This window comes from Netta rufina, assembly GCF_964035555.1.
Source record: "Netta rufina genome assembly, chromosome: Z".
Classification (NCBI taxonomy): domain Eukaryota; kingdom Metazoa; phylum Chordata; class Aves; order Anseriformes; family Anatidae; genus Netta; species Netta rufina.
The window spans coordinates 5437453-5454486 of NC_140126.1; the positions used below are offsets into that span (position 1 = coordinate 5437453).

At 39.3% G+C, this 17034-nt stretch overlaps 1 protein-coding gene across 1 annotated transcript in view; it reads right to left on the reverse strand.

Annotated features, from left to right (window-relative positions):
- Positions 1 to 17034, reverse strand: part of KIF24 (kinesin family member 24) — a 31416-nt gene that overhangs the window by 6722 nt on the left and 7660 nt on the right. Inside the window, exons 4-11 of the mRNA XM_084305432.1 lie at positions 14398 to 14587; positions 12334 to 12431; positions 9998 to 10213; positions 8445 to 8532; positions 6406 to 6527; positions 4616 to 4721; positions 1900 to 1971; positions 850 to 959 (exon numbers count right to left, since the gene is read on the reverse strand). Coding sequence (XP_084161558.1) covers positions 850 to 959; positions 1900 to 1971; positions 4616 to 4721; positions 6406 to 6527; positions 8445 to 8532; positions 9998 to 10213; positions 12334 to 12431; positions 14398 to 14587 — 1002 coding nt within the window. The remainder of the gene's footprint in view (positions 1 to 849; positions 960 to 1899; positions 1972 to 4615; positions 4722 to 6405; positions 6528 to 8444; positions 8533 to 9997; positions 10214 to 12333; positions 12432 to 14397; positions 14588 to 17034) is intronic.

Genomic DNA, 17034 nt, shown 5'->3' on the forward strand with positions numbered 1-17034 from the left:
ATGTCTTCAGAACAAACTAATACAGACTAAACACTGAAGTCAATGTCATGATTTCTCTTTTAATTATCCGTGATCCAGGCAGGCATCAGAACACCTCTATCAAAACACCTGAACTTCTGGAAAGGTCTGTAGCAGTGTTTTGAAGTGCTTCCTTGAACAGTGCATAACAGGTCAAAGGAGTGAAGATGGCCTCTATTTCAGTGGAAGTGGGTTTCATTTCCATGCTTTATAATGCTGCATGGCACAGTGCTATCTCAAAACAAACCAGTGCTCTCCACAGCACATTGTATAGTCCCACAAGACACAAACTAGAGCTTTTGGAAGTAATTGCAGTAGAGCTAATTAGCTCATGTGACATGTGTACAGGGCTATACTGTTCCTGGATCAGACCCATCAGTGCAATTGCGAAGGGCTGCTTAACTGGCATCACCCTGTCCCCTCAATTGTTTCCTTCATTCCTCTTCTCCTTAAGCATCTCTTGTCCTCTTAACCCCAGCATTGCACAGCCTGCAATCTATGTCCTGCTGTGTAGGAGGGAGGGCGAAGGACTTGAGCATGTTTGAGGCAGAACTACAGTACAAAACAAAGCGTGTGAGCGATGAGGTTAGCAATGCTGCAGTTAAAGGGAGCACAGTGATATTTTCACCACTAAAAGCTGTTATCAGGAAGGATTTACAAGACCTGGAGAATTTCAAGACCCAGTGTAAGAGTGGAACAGGTAAGGATTTTATTGCTTTGTGAAAATTGCATTTCCTACTTAAGTCAACATTTCCAACACAACTACAAACATTAAACCATACCTTTTTCTTGGTGTTTTTCACTTTGACAAGATTAAGATTCATCACCTACCTGTCAGCATATCGTAAAGTGTTCAGGGTATGCTCTGTAGCTATGTGGCTAGGTGATACATTGGCTATCATACATGTCTTGGAATTGCCAATGAAAGAATCCTTTAGTACCTAGGATTAGAAGGAAAAATAAGTTTAAGATTCTTAGCAAGTTATATATTTTCTTAAACATATGCTAGCTCTTATGTAACATAAAATATGAAGAGGGTTGGAATTGGGTGATCATTAAGGTCCCTTCCAACCCAAACCATTCTATGATTCTATGGAAGTGATTTACTTTACCTCAGAACTTCTGAAAAGTTGGGCTAAGCCATCTTGCATTTCCTGTAAATTAACGATGGGCACAGAGGCAGTTTAACAACTCAGGCAGGTGATGCATAGTAACTGCCTCTTTTTTTTTTTTTTTATTTCACGTCTCAATTCATCTTGCCATTCTTTGTTTACAATTTAAAATCATTATGAGTGTTAATCAGTGCTGTGAACAAGACAGGTGTCACAAGGGTGCCCATATGCTTTATTCCTCAAAACATATGTTACAACTGCAGTGAAGAAATGTTGATCAGAAATCCTGTGACTGTTAACTGCACAGAAGATGCAAGACTGGTTATGGAGTAGGTGGAAATGGATGGAACTCTGAAAGACTTTGTTTCTGGAGTTATACACAACATGAATATCCGGTTATGACTAGTCCATAGGGTTCTTCATATAAGAATTCACTCAGGACAATGAAGATTCAATCCCAGAATTCGGGAGTTAGGGCACTTTTGGGGAAGCTAGGTTTCTGTTTGTTTGTTTGCTTGTTTGTTTTTAACTACCATGCTAGTCCCCAGGACTTACTGGGTGAGGTGGCAGTTGGCCTCAACCCTGTGAACATCTTCAACATTATTTTTTGGAAGAGTTATGCATTGTTCTCTCTCTCTCTCTTTTTTTTTTTTTTCTTTTTTTTCCCCAAGGGTTTATTAGCAGTTACGGAATCATAATGTTTTTTTTAATTTTCATTTTGTCCTCACCAGTGGAGTATCTACTACCGTTGCCTTTCTGCCTCTTTTACCTGAGTTAATTTGCTTTGCCGGAAAGGTGTATGTGCATGCTCCTGATCCAAGGCCCGAATGCATTCCTTTAGCTATAAAAGAAAAGCAAAATGGGGAAAAATATTTCAGTGACACGCTGACAGTAACACTGAACTGAATTGCATCAAATCTTACCTATGAATTTACTATTTTCCTCATGCACTGTAATTCCTACAGTGTCCCTCACAAGTGGAATTTGTTGCTGACACAGCGATGAACGGCTTCAGCCTAGTTCAGGCATTGGCAGCAGTTTAGCTGCATTCAGAGAGCAAAACTGCAGCACAGAGCATCCCCAGCCCAGCCTGCAGGTTCTGTGGGCTATATAAAACATATCCAAAAGTCTGGGTAAACACAGAAATGTTCAGCACACACAGAGCTCCACACTACTGTGGGCCTGCTGCTGCCTGCACCATAGCTAACTAGTTTTTAGTCAGATTGGGTGTACACCAGACCAGGCTGCACCTTGCATGGCAGGTGTACGCTGGATTCATAGACCTGTGACATCCTAAGAACAGAGCTTTCTGAGCTTTATCTCTTATAAATTCCGTTCTTCTAAAAGAAATTCTCCCCTTTCTGAAAAGATAATGAAATACTACTGTTTGGTTAACAGCAGTGCAAATTTCTTGTGCCACTCTGGCAATATTTAATATTTTCACAGCAGAGCTACTATGAGCTAAACAAAAGCTTATTTCTTCCTCCCCATACTGCTTCTAATCTGCAGTCTAGATATTCCATCCATGCACACTGTAAGTGTGGGTATGCTGGGCTGTGTTAGAAGGTGGCTGATCTCTTTTCTCTTCACATGAGTGCAAAGCCCCAAACCCCACCAGCAGGAAGAACATGAACCAACACCAGTTAGCTGTGGGGGGAGCTGGGTTCCAGCCCAGTTTAAGGCCCTGCTCAGAAGGCAGTACAGATGCAGGTTGTCTATATAAACACTTCAACGTGGGCCTTTGAGAGGCTAGTAAATAAGAGCTATACACAAAACTTCAATTAAAACTAGCAAAAAACATGCTGCTAGCTACACCCATGCCTTTCACAAAACACATCAGATGTTCTCTTTGTTAGCAACCATCAACAGAGGTAGATGGTAGTCCTGAAGAAACATCTTGCTTTATTACCAGCTTTGGAAAAAGATGTCATTTTCAAACAGAGGTTTACGCTTTTTTCCATGTTTCCACTGGGATAAGCAGAACAGCATCACACTGCATATCAAGCCTGAATGCTCTCTAAAACCAGCAGAAGTGGACTGCATAGCCACAAGACAAGTCATTCATAAGATTTATCATGGGAAAAATAAGCAGATGACAGTATTGTCATGGTGATGCTGATACTAGCATGAAGCAGCCTTCCCACATTTAAAGGAACAATACCCACTTAAAATTAAACCTTTTTCCTTTCTTTTACCACGCTTTATTAAAAATCACACCTCTAGCAAGATCAAACTATTGTAACGTTTTATCCTGCTTCTCATAATTGCAGTATATGAGTATCTTCTATCTGAAACCACTACAAATATTTAAACTAATAGCAAAATATAAACTTTCTGTATTTTAAGGCTAGAAGAGAACATTATGATCAAGAAAGACAGAGCTAGTTTTCACAGGCTGTAGACTTATCCAACGATGCCTTTTATAGTTAATTCAGCCACTACTTCTAGACGGCCTAGGTACTTACTCTGCAAAAGCGCACACACTGATTTTAAAGTTCCTTTTAAGACAGTCTCACAAACCCACATAAAGCCTCAGTCCTCAGGAATTGTTTCTGTTCAGGTCCTGATTCCCCATGACTCTATTATTCATCAGTAAGTACTCAAGAAAGCACGAAGTATGCAAACACATTCACTTTACAAGCTACCTCCCAGTATTGAGTGCTAATATTCCACAGCAGGATGGTCTTTGTGCAAGAGAAGCTTTATCCATTCTCAAAACAGAGCAAGCCACCTATTTACTGCATGCTAAAAGCATATACAATGTATGGCTGTGTACAGCAACTTCTGCACTGCTGACTCATACTCACTGATTGCAAACCACCTTCATCTCACTTAGAGAAGTCCTCAGTCATCAGTGAGCTTTGTTCCTTTGAATTAAAGGAGGTGCAAAGTCTTCTGCACAATTTCTATTAGAGGTGCTTCTGCGGTCTATTAAATAGCATTTTTCTGCTCCTTGTCCCTCTTAACATATTTGTGTACATTTATAAGAAAAGATGGTTTGTGTTAAGAATGCATTATTTCCTTTTTCTCCCACATCTGCATGCTAGTCCCTGGGCTCTCGAGCATTTAAGCCCTTTGCTCCTGATTTGATAGAGAAGTCTGAGTTCAAGTGGCGAAATAAGCAAAAGGAACAGCAGATGTGCTTTTATGAAACATATATGGTAATCCCAAACCAATATTCTCTGGAAGTAAAAGGGACAAACTTTCTACATAAAATATGAGACACTTGGCATACTATAAGCAACATTTTCTATACTGTGTTTACCCAACTGGCTGTAAGAATCAATCAAAAAGACTTTATTTTCATCACAAAATGTTTCCCCTCTTAAATTGTCAAATTAACTGAGACAAATTAAACTGGAAAAACTTAGCACTCTGGATATTTTTTGCCCTCCATTAAATCCATATACATATTATTCCATGCTTCATTTTTATCCAAAAATCAATTAATTACAAAACCCTCCTCAGACATGCTAGTAGCTTACTGCTAAAAGACTTTGGTTTATTTCTGCTCCTTCCATTTTTGTTTGTCGATCTGAGTCTCTGGCATCAGCTGCCCTTTCACTGCCAGCCAAGTCAATGAATGATATCCTAGAGAAAAAACAAAAAAACAAAAAAACACACACAAAAAACCAAGAAAGTTGCATTTAGCTTAAGGGCTTTTTTTTTTTTTTTCCCCCCTATTTCCCCCCCCCCCCTTTTTTTTTTTTTTTTATAAACAACAAAGAAGCAACACTTGAAATCTGAAGAATGATTAGCAATAACTGCCTTTGAACAAAGAGAAACACCTGCTGGAAGTATCTGAAGCATCAAAATAAGCATAGCAGCAGCAGAGTGTCAGAGCATTCTGGCACTAGGACAATCATAACAGAAAGTAAAATTGTTGATGAATGTGCTTGACAGTTTAATGTGCTCAACAGTTTAATAGATAAGCTCTTTAAAGTGTAGCACATTCATTATTCTGGATAATCACTCTGTTTGTAGCTTCCCAAGAACACAGTTAAAGAAATTGTAAATTTATTGATTTTTTTCCCCCAAGTATAACAGACAACTGCCATGTCAAATGCAAATTCAGGGCAATAAAAACAGATTGCTGGTGTAGTAAATAATACACACAGCTTTCTGTGCTCCTTTTCCCTTTCTTCCCCAAAACTCCATTAATCCTTCTCACATTCACTAGCTCTGTGTGCCAGCTACTGAACTGACTGTTGCACCATATCTTCATTTTTGTCCTCCTATTTCTGGCAGAGCTCTGACTTCTCTTACAGACGTATTTTGAGATCCCTTCCCCACTGCAATTCCACCTCGTTTTCAGAAAAAAAAAAAAAAAAAAAAAAAGGCACACATGCCACACCTAAATAACCACATACACTTCTAATTCTAAACTGCCTGGTCTGCCTTTTCCTCTCTTCACTATTTGTGGCTCTTCCATTTTGCCTTGTATTTAAAATAAGATCCTATGAAACAAGACTGCATTGTAGTTGCTGGAGGGGTGTGTCAACACATTTTTTTGACACTCAGCATCGATACCTAGACCTATTTCTCTAGATCTCTCTCCTCAGACCTATTTCTTGGGGTTGTTTAGTCTGGAAAAATGATGATTGAGAAGAGACACAATTGCAATTTTAATGGCTGCTACAAAAGGAAGTAAGCTGCTCTTTTTGTCTGGTGCAGATGGCATAAGAGTCACGTTCTCAAATTATCAGAGGGTTAGATGAGGTACTAGTATTCCTCTGACCAAAGGTAAACATCTGTAATGGAATCATCTCCACCTGGGCTAGTCACCCTAGGCTCTCTTTGTAGTCAATTATAGACAGGAGAGAAGCGCTTTTATGTCAGATGGATTTGCCCCTGTTTTTGGTGACTATGCAGAATGGGATGAACTGGATCCCAGAAATGACTTTATTTACACTGACTTCAAAGGTGATGAGCTCACATGTGGATGTCTCCACTGTAGACGCCTACCTTTGGGCAGATTAATGCCCCAGACAGGAAAAGCATTTTAACACTGAAGATGAAGGGATGGATTTGGTTGACAAATTTCTTCGCTGGAAAATTTTACAAGCAAGTTTGACAATCCTCTCACAGCTGTGAGTTAAGTACAACACCTTGGAGCAGAGAAAGGACAATGAAATTTCATATATTCCCTTTGAATTTTATCTCCTGATTTAACTCACAGATGCCACAAACTCAATACCTCCTCTTGGTCTTCCTCCCTGATGTCCCTGAGGTTGATCTCCTCATCAGTCCTGAGCAGTCCCAGTTCTAGACTTACCTTCCAAATGTCCTGTTGGCTGTGTCTTTAATTTGGATTTGGATGATAGCATGAGATCGAGAGGAATCCGAGTTGACTCCAGTAGCTCCTGTGCTACGTTCTTTCCCTCCCTTCAAAATCACCTGCAAAATAAGGGGGACAAAATCCAAGCATGAGGGAAATAAAGCACAGTCTGTCAGAAAGAGATTTTGCCCTCATAAGATGAAGTTGTATTAGGAGCAATACTTCATTACAGCCTTGAAATGTTGGTACAAGGGAGATGTTGAGTAAGACCGGATCCCTTCCAATGTTTCTGTCAGAACTTTGGATATGGATTTGTTTGCAGTAACACTACTGAACTTAGGGAGTATACTGCAGATAAGAAGTTGTTGCATTGCACACTCGTTCTGATTTGCAAAATATCTAGACTATAAAACCAAAAAACAAATGTATGGAAGAAAAGAAAAAGATTGCAGAGATAATCTAAGAGATTTGTGGGATTGACAAATTCCCCCTCCCTTCTCATGCACTAGGATGGGTACTGTTATCCAGAAAATTATATAAAAATGCCAAAACCTTTCTACATCTCAATAACTAAAAGAAATTATACTACAGGAGTAAGGAACAAAGTTAAGAGATCAAGAGCAAAAGAGCAAATGCTCTTTCAAGATCTAACTCTGGATAATTCATTTTTGCAAACTTTTAAGGACTATTGCTAGAAGTCTAGCAGCAGCTGCAGCAGGACATTCATAAAACAGAGTCATTAATTTTGCTTCTGGTTTTAAGAACAAATTTAAATATTATCTACCAAAATCAATATGTTCTCAGTTGACAGATGTGCATTATTTATGCCTTTCAGTGGCCAGTTCTCAAACAGTAACCTAACCAACTGCTGCAGCTCCCAAGCACTATGTTAGTGCTAAATGCAGCGATTTTCTGAACCAAAGCCAACATCAATGAATATTTAATAACTAAGGATGTATTCAAGACTCTTCCCATGTATCTGCTGCAGACAATTCAGAAGCTCTGAGTCAAGCTAGTGACATTTCTGTGTTCAAAAGGGCCTATGGACAATATAAAATTAGTTTTTTGCTGAGATACCTATGAGAATAAAGTCATTTAATAGCTCTTCTCTGTGTGCAATGTGATAATATAGAGGAACGTGTTAATCAACCTCATAGCAGATTTACACTCTAATTTACAGAAGCATCGCCAGCATGTCCTGAAGCTTGGAGTTAATGAGGATAAAGAACAAAGTTAAATGGAATATAAGTGAGAACACCGTGCCAATTTTAATGAGTCAATTACACTATCAGGCGCTTGTAATTTACAGTTCCTTACTGAGAAAGGAATTAAGTTGTTCAAACTTAAGCTAAACAGAAGACAGATTTAGCCAGCTTGCTTGCTGCAGGACAGTGCAGAAAATTTCCCAGTGCTCTTGCTGGGCTTAGCCAGACAGGGAAGGAAAACCAAAGCTTTGCTTGTGCTGAATGTCAGCTACTGTTTAAAGATCTTAATTTTACACAGCTGCTATTACCCATCATTTTCTAAGCATTGTCTAAATCTTCATTTAGCTCAATATTTCTTAAGTATTTTCTGATTTTTAGTTCTATTAATTTACAAATTTCTATCTTTTGTCCCACTCCCATGTATCTTTTATACAGAAATGTTCAGAGAAGCCAAAGAAGTCACACTAGGAGAAATACAAAGATCCACCTTACAGCATCCCTTGCTGGAATGTTATTTAATTTCTGGAATAGTGACAGCAATCTGTTTCTTGGCAAAGATCTTTCCATAAGGAGTGGCAGCAGAAGCAACAGCTGCAGATCAACAGCTTGTGTGTCGCTAACACAAGTCACGCTGACCCACCATGCTTACTTATTAAGGAAATATTAACAGTGCTCCTCCGTGTTCTGCTTGAGGTTACTAACTTCAGAACCTTAAAAAGAAGCATCCACATGTATGACACAACAGTTAACAATGTTCTCTGCAAATGACTTATCTCACAAATCCATAAATAAGGCTGCAGAAGACAAAATAATGACAAATATTGAGGTTACCTCCAAAAGTAGGTCTACAGAGTCCACCTGGACCTCCCGGAGTCCAACTATTTGAACAACATGTTTGCTATCTTCTCTTGCAAACAGTCTGAAAATGAAACATCACAGAAACGAGATTTTTGAACTCCTAAATAGCAGCAATGAAAATACACTCCAGTGCTATGAGGCTATATAAAAAGAACAATCAAGACTACTGATTAAAGGAGAGCTATCACAGTCATTTGTTTAATTTCAGACATAAAGAGCTATTTCATTTTCAGTATCTACCACTGAAACTTCACTGTTAAAGAGAAAGTAGCACTGCATTTCTGCCAGTTCAGGAATATAATCAAGCAGAGAAGTAAATTACCACGTCTACATTTTAGAGTTCCTGTCTCTCCTCGAACTGCATCTTAGACCTTCTGTAGGAAGTTCAGTCTGTATAAGTCATGCTCTGTTCACGTTCCCAAGATTTTTGCACAGGCATTTGAAGCAGCTCCCATAGCCATAGAGTCAGAGTCCAGAACAACTCTGCCATGAATCACACAGAAGCGGTACTGTATATTGGAAGAATACAGGCATGAGCCTCATGGAAGGAAGCTTAATCTCCTCTTTCAATGACATGTAGTATAGCTGGCTTACTCTGACTCTGTAGAACTGCTTTTAAATCTTGTGCAAAAATTGAGAACTTGAATAGATGTTCACTCCCTAAGACAGAAAGCCTCCCTCTTGAGTCTGCCAGTGTGCACTCAAGATACTGCTTTCTAGGATGCTAAAGGCCTCCAGATGACAGGGAATGTTCCTTCAAGACCACTCTGAAAAGATTTCACTGCAAAAATCTTAACTGACTGTTGTTGTATTTAGAGTTTTCAGCCACAGTGCTTTTTTTACACCGAGCATGTACTGAAATGTCCTGGTTTCCATTTCAGATGAAGCTCCTCTAAGCGAGTATGCATCCATCTGAACAAATCTGGGGCTGAGGCGCTACTGCTGAGGGTGGTGGCAGCATCACCTGCAGAGGTGCACTCAGTAAAGGAGCTCAGTAAAGTCCTCAGCAAAGGACTCTGCAGTGTCAAGCACAAGTGGGACATTGACAGCACATTCCAAGATAGCATTGGCTGGAACTGCAGCCCCACTGGCACAGCAAGAGGAAAAGGCAGGGGTTATGTTTGAGGAGGGAGAGATATGGACTCCACAATGGCTAGCATGAGAACTTCTGGTCACAAGAAGGCTCTTTTTCTACCTATGGGATGTTCAGCTATTATATTATTGTAGTGTAAGCAAAACCATATGAGTTTATATCTCAGTCATAGGTCCTTATTCTTACTTATTTTTGTCCCAAAGCAATACAAACTAGGTGTCCTGTCAATGCAACAGTATTTAGTGCCAGTTTCTGCCTTCCTGTAAGTATGTGTGATTCCCTAAGAACAACCCTAATTAAATAGATAACAACTTATTACACATGGTAATATGCTAGAGGTAATCACATGAAACAGTAACAAACTGATTTATAAACAGTAACCAACTGATTCATAACCCTGGGTTTATAGCAGTACATTTTTTAATTTCAATACCTCTTCCTTCCATTTAGCAGGTCATAAAGCTGTCCACAGTAGATTTCATAAAAGCTGATCAAAACAAGTAGATCCTTCCTTGACTGTGATGCTTCCAGATGTCTGAAGATGTCCTTGGCAGCCAAGGCATAGAGTCCTGGGTTCCGGTGAGTACCTATCATAGTGTAAGTCTTGCCAGCACCAGTCTGCCCATATGCAAAGCAGGTTGCATTGCCTCTGTAAAGATAACCTATATTTTTAGTGCCACACCTGGTTTATTCAAGTCTATTAAAAGAAATTCTGCAATGTCAATCTTTCTCTGTATATAGCAGGCTCTTAGTAAGGATGTTTGGTTTGCTTTCCCACCTGGGAAACTGAAAAACACTTAACAGTGATTCCCAAGCATGTCCTATGGAGAGCTGGTGTGTCACAGAGTGCTGGCTCTCTTCTTCCTTTTTTTTTTTTTTTTTTTCCAGATGCCAAAAATACATTTAAGGAAGCTAAGAATTCAGTATTATTCTTCCAGCTGTTTAGATGCTGTGGAGGTATTGTAGGGTTATGAATGGGAATGCTACAGCTTATGAATCACAGAGAAAAAGGCCTGTGACGTGAGATGCAAATCAGTCACAAGTCAGGTTTTGTATCAACACACATTGTACTTGATGAAGGTTAGCACTATAAGTAATTTACTGAGTGAGATTAGTTTGTCTTGGACTGCAGTCCAGCATGCAGCTAATTCAATCTAATGGCTTGTTGCTGATGAGGGGAAGGTCTTGATCTTCCATTCCTCTGCTACCAGCCGTGTGACCTGCCCCACTGACCTGCTCTTCCTCTGTGCTGGCTCTGATGTTTGACTTTACTGCACTGACAGAGCAGAAAGCTTCTCATTTTCTTTGCAGGTTTATCTTCTGCAATTTCAATGGAGTAAAATAACTCACAGAGGATCATTAAATATGCTCAAATTGGCTTCACGTAACCTATGGGAATGTGCCCAGTAGAGGGGGAAAGAAGAGGATCAGCATCTTCCAGTGGCACAGAGCTGTTTGCTACATTAATTCCAGACAGTGTAACCACAAACTTTGCTTTTCACTTTTTCCTGATTGCTGCATCTTTGTCATCATATCACCTTAACATTACAATGGCAATGCATGTACAATGTCAAGTAGGTCTCAGGATACAGCTCTGCAGCACTACATGTTCATATCAGTTGAGGTTACTGCTTGCCTATTTCCCCATCCTGGCTCTTGTACAAGCATTGGACCCACAAGTGTGAGGTGAACAGACTTAGAGCTGAATCAGCCAAAAAAGAAATGCTACATAACAAATGATTTATTCTCCCCCATACTCTGAAAAAAGACTTTTTAGCTGACTCAGTACTTCCTGGATGCAGAGAATTGGGTAAAAATGTAGGACTGCAATGGGTGAACAATTTCTTGGCAGCTTAGATTGCAGAATTAGCTCACTGGGGGGTCAGACAAGAATCAGTGAGAAGGATGTAGCAGAACAGACAGAAAAGTTACGGAAATTTGAGAAAAAACAGGATGGCTCTTTTGGTAGCATTATTGGATTAGCTGTAATGTGAAATCTGCTCTTAGTGATTATTATTATGCAGCAAGATATAAGCCTTATTCTCCTTTTTCACTTTCATTTTCTCAAAAGCATGATACTCTGTTTCTGATGATGATACTTGGTTATTTTCAGAACCAATATGCTCCATTTTGTTACTTTTCAACATGGCTACATAATCCTTTCCTTCAATAATTCAAAAATGTTATTATATTCAAGCTTGTTACTTTGCAGGAAAATAAGATCACCTGTGTATAGCTACCATCTATTTCCCATTAATCAGGAAGTATGTAATCACAATTAACCCCCTGAACAAATACAAATCGATAAAATAAAAATAAAATGCAAGGTTATTAATATTTTCTATTATACAAATCAATAAAATAAAAATAAATCACGAGGTTATTAATACATTTCTATTGCCCTGTGAACTGTATAAATACCCGCACTATACAACACAGAAATCTTTGTTAGAGTGGAGATTAGATGTCAGAAATGCTGGCACCCACTTTTTGTTCTCGGTTGGTCACAGTGTTTTTGTTACAGCAGAGGCCCAGTTTTAACTTCCTCTGTGATTTAGATTTCTCACTGAATGTGACAAAAGTCTCCCCTGATTTACTTTGTCACAATTGCAATCAAAGACATTCTAAAAGGGAGAAGGCATGTGGAAAGGCTGAAATGAATGTATTTTTTTCAAAAGATGAAAGCAGACAAAGGAAAATTAAAGCAGCATATGAAACTGGAAAACAAAAAAGTGAGAAAATAATAAAATGTAAGCACTGATGCCCTACCCGTTAAAAATATGCTGAATGAGAGGATGAGCTGTCTTCATATACACATCGTGATTGGTACATGACTCCCCAAAGACTTCATCAAAATAAAAAACATGCTGAAAAATAAACGTGATCTTTACATGAAAATGAATATGTTTCACTTCCCCTTCACCCCCATTCAAAGGCAAATTTAAATAACAGAAGTCTTTCCAGTGACTTTGTACAGGTTTGGATCAGGTCCAAAACAATCTAGCACATTAAACATACAGCATGACATATGCAGACCATTACGACTAATGAGGAGACTAAGGGTAGGAAAGGAAAAGGGAAACAAAGATGCCTTAATTTCCTATGACTCTGAAGCAGAACATACAACATTTCTGAAAGGAAAAAATGAAAGGAAAAAATGAAAGGAAAAAATGAAAGGAAAAAATGAAAGGAAAAAATGAAAGGAAAAAATGAAAGGAAAAAATGAAAGGAAAAAATGAAAGGAAAAAATGAAAGGAAAAAATGAAAGGAAAAAATGAAAGGAAAAAATGAAAATGTTAATTAAAAGAAACTCTCATCTATTCCTGAATCAGCCTACAGTTGTACAGTAACACTACAGGAGTAGAGAAGAGGAGAACTCAAAATTTAGACCTCAGCTGTGACTGCCTCTGTTCTCCACACTTAAGATCTTTTTGTGCCAGAGAAGACAGAAGCTATTCCTAAGCAAAGCCAGATTGTATTATCTCAGAAAGGGGCAAAAAACCCCAAAACCTCTCACACTCTAGAGCTGACCCAAAGCAGCAGTGTCTCTAGAAAGGCTGCAAGTACATTCATTATGGGCTTCTCTGAGGTTAAGAATGGCATTTGCAGGGACAGTAACAAACAAATATCACATTTTCGAAAGAGCCTCCATAGGCTGGTGTTTAACGTTGTGCTCTAAAAATACACTGCGATGTAAATTAAGGTAGTAGATCCCTCTGAGTGACAGTTGCTGTAATGACGCACAAACTAGCCAAGCATGCAGGTTAAACGGGAAAGTCTCACAGCTCAGGTGAGCTCTCTGAAAGGCCTGCAGCTTGATTCCCCTGGCCGTGGAGCTGGAGCATGAACCGCCTCCCATCTGGCCTGCACCCCTTGGCTTCCCATCTACAGGAGCTGGAGGCAGGGAGAGCAGCCAGATTTGGAGGCAGGGAAATTCTCCTGGGTCCTTTGGAACAGAACAGCCTTCACCACAGTGTACTTTTGTTCGACTATATTGATTTATAGCAAAATGGCTTTTGTCATTACTGAGAGAACAAAATTAATTAGTGGTTATTTCAGCCCTGAGACACTAAGGCAATAAGCACTGCCTAGATGTCAAATACTGCTGCTCCCATAGAGGGAGTGGGGTGGAATTGCTGCATGTGTCACACCGTAAAAGGTGGTACATAAACCGGGCCTGAGAGAGCTGCAAACTCATTTTTTACTGGATACTCTGAACAGTTGTTCCCAGGAGCCAGGCTGCAAAAATAACACCCAGTAGAGCGAGCATGGCTTGCTGCTCTCTAGAAACTGTTCTGTTGCTGGTGCTGTCAGTCAAAACTTGGAATTTGAGCTATGACAGCATAAGGTATTTGGGATTTGGAAACAAAGACCAGAGGGGAACTTAATTTTCAAAAGCATTTGAGAACAAAGAAAGGGAGGGGATGAGGGTATACGTGATTAATTTAAAACAGAATTACAGTGCAGAGGTAGTGAAAAGGGAACTCCTCACTGAAGAGGAGACTCAGCAGCAGGCAATTCTCCTCCAGCAACAGCACGTAGCAGACGGTTTTATTTTGCCACATGCAAAGAAAGCTGCAAGAGACGTGCTTTTGAGGGATTAAAATTCTGGGCTCAGGTTTTCTGCCACAGGCTGGCATAAGTCAGGAGCAATTCAAACATAGCAATGAGGAGCTGACAGAAGAGCTCACCATCCAGTTCAATGCAAGAAGCGCCCTTTTCAATAAGGGGAAAGCCCTTTTCTGTTTCCCCATTTTGAAATCCCAAATACAATCTGCTTTATCCCATCACGCAAGTGGCCCATAAACACAAACTGCACGTGGAGCATGTTACCTGTAAGATATATTGGGTGAGGTCAACTGCCTCTTTCTTCTCATGAAGAAGTAGGGTTTCTTTATCTTTCACCGTGATGATATTAACCTCCCCGCGTCGCTCCTCTCTTAGGCCTAGGGGACGTTTTCGGACACACACTCTGATTTTCTCACTCTCTGTCCATGGAGTCTCTTTCTCTGAGGTACTGGATCTACAACAAAATTGTAGTTTTACACTTTAAAATCAGATAACAGAATCTAGAATATGCATAAATATGAGTTGGTTTCTTAGCTTTACCAGATAAAAGTTTATGTCTTTAAAGGCATATCAGGAAAAGCTCTCATTGTTACCCAGTTAAGTTTCTGCTGTTTTTTTTTTTTTTCTAAATAGACTAATACCTCTTGTGCATTTCTGCTAAAAGAACAGTTGTGTTTATACAGCTACATTCCTCAGCTTGTTACAGAACTGGCATATTTTCAGTTGCCCACAAACATCTGATTTAAGCTGGCATAATATCCAAGTTAACTTAATGAAATTGAATCTTGCTGAAATTATTTGCAGTCACACATAGTCATTTATGTACAGATAAAAGTATGAACAGATCTTGAGAGGAAAGGTGTATTATACTCAGTTGCTTTTCCTCTTTTACTCATACTTATCCTTTCTGTTTCACCCTGTCAAACAGGTTATGAGTTTAAACTAAGAAACACATGGCTTAAGCTAAGAAACAAGACAGTATCACTGTGTTCCTGCTCAGCTCAAAGAGAATTTGAAATATTGATCTCTTCGTTATCTCCCCTTTGGTCTTCTATCCAATTTGTTACTTTTATCATAAAAAAGTACATGGCTTCAAACCACAGGCAAAGTTCTCTTCTTGTGTTTTGCCAAGTCTACTTCAGCTCCCTTCCAGACACTTTAGAAGTGTAAGGTCATTTAGTGTTTCATTGGTTAACCTGCTGTGTAAAGCATTTTGCAACGCAGCATATGCAATATGCTTGAATTCAACCAAAACATATTAATTCTGCCTTTCTCTTTTTCCATCTGTCTTCATACAAGCGAGTAACAGTTTTCAGCCTGGACTTGAACATCCATTTATTAGGAAAAAAGTCATTTTAATCGAGCCCTTAGTTGCCCCAAAGCAGTGTTTCTGCCATGCTATTCAAATGCCCTTCCAAAATCTCCTAACACAGAAAAAGAAAACTAACATGTAATAGCTGCCTGGTAAATGAAAACCAAAAACGCAGCAAGAGTACAAGTTACTTGATGTCTCATTACAGCTATAAACTCATCATATCATTCCTGCTCCATTGCATGACTCCTCAGAAGCAGACAACATGCAGATATAAATCTTAAGATGTGGTCTTCAAAGACTACACACAAGAAATCTTTATGGTAACTGGAGTCCCATTAATTTTAGCATGGCTTTCCTATGCAGACCAGGACCAGTCCCTGTACTTAGATGGAAAATTCCTTCCCCTCAAAAGAAAGGCTATGATACTTGAAATAAGATGCTTCATAATTTAGTGAGAGCTTATGGGTATCAGTAGGCACCAGATGTTGTCCATCAAAGGATCAGAGGCTCTGAAGTTTCATTCTCATGTCACCAGAGGCTGGACTTGGTGATCTCCAGAAAGAGCTGTGGTGTTTTTTTTTTTTTTTCTCTCTCTCTATGAGCATGAAGGAGAAAGGATAGATTGCAGGATTTGGAGAAAAGAAATCATGAATGCTTGGAGGTTCTGTTTATGATAGGAGAGGCATAGATTCTTTCTACGAGGTACCTTTAATTGACTATAATTTGTAGGGGAACAGAATGCATTTTAATTTTATATGATGAACCTCAAGTTTAGATTTGCTATTAACCTTTCTTAAAAACATTGTTATAAAATACAATTTCTACTTTATTATTATTAGAAAAAATAATAATCTCAAAACAGATCATTAAAAATGAGATTAAACAATAGGTCAGAAGAACAACTGTGTCTTGTCTGCTACTGTCATTTGCTGTGGACAAGTGAAAATTTATTAAACATATTATAAGAGCTCTTTTCTTTCTGCAATCTAACATCATGCCATTGTTTTCCAATGTTTCTTATAGATGAGACTAGACAGTGGGCAAATCACAAGGTGACATGGGCATGGATTCACTGGAGGAGTTGGGCACTTGCAAAACAGGAATCAGACACCCAAGTGTCAGCAGAGTGGCCCCAGGCCTGGAATGCAGAACATGCAGTCTGTGGTCAAAAGAGAAGGAACTCAGGCGTGTCAGGAGCAGGATGCAGAAAGCCCATGAGATGAGCTTTTACACTGGGCAGAGAAGAATGTGCTTAGGAAAAAAAAAGAACAAGGGAAGAAAGTGAGAACAATGGAGAACACGGCTCTATCACAGGATTTAAGATCTTGAACTCCTCTAGCTGAACCGTGAGGTTATATTTCATCACTTCTTACTTTCTAGCACCATGAATCCTGCCCTCTTTGTTCACCTTGCCTCGGCTTCCAGAGGAGACAGAGAATGCACTAAGATGCCAATACATTTAGGAGGTTAGTGCATTCCTCTGGAAGGTGGGAATGGTAGGAATTACTTCTTTCCAGCAAAGGGGAGTTACAAACCCAGATCTTTCATCTCACAGGTTAAGCACTCTCTCTAACCACTGTGCCACC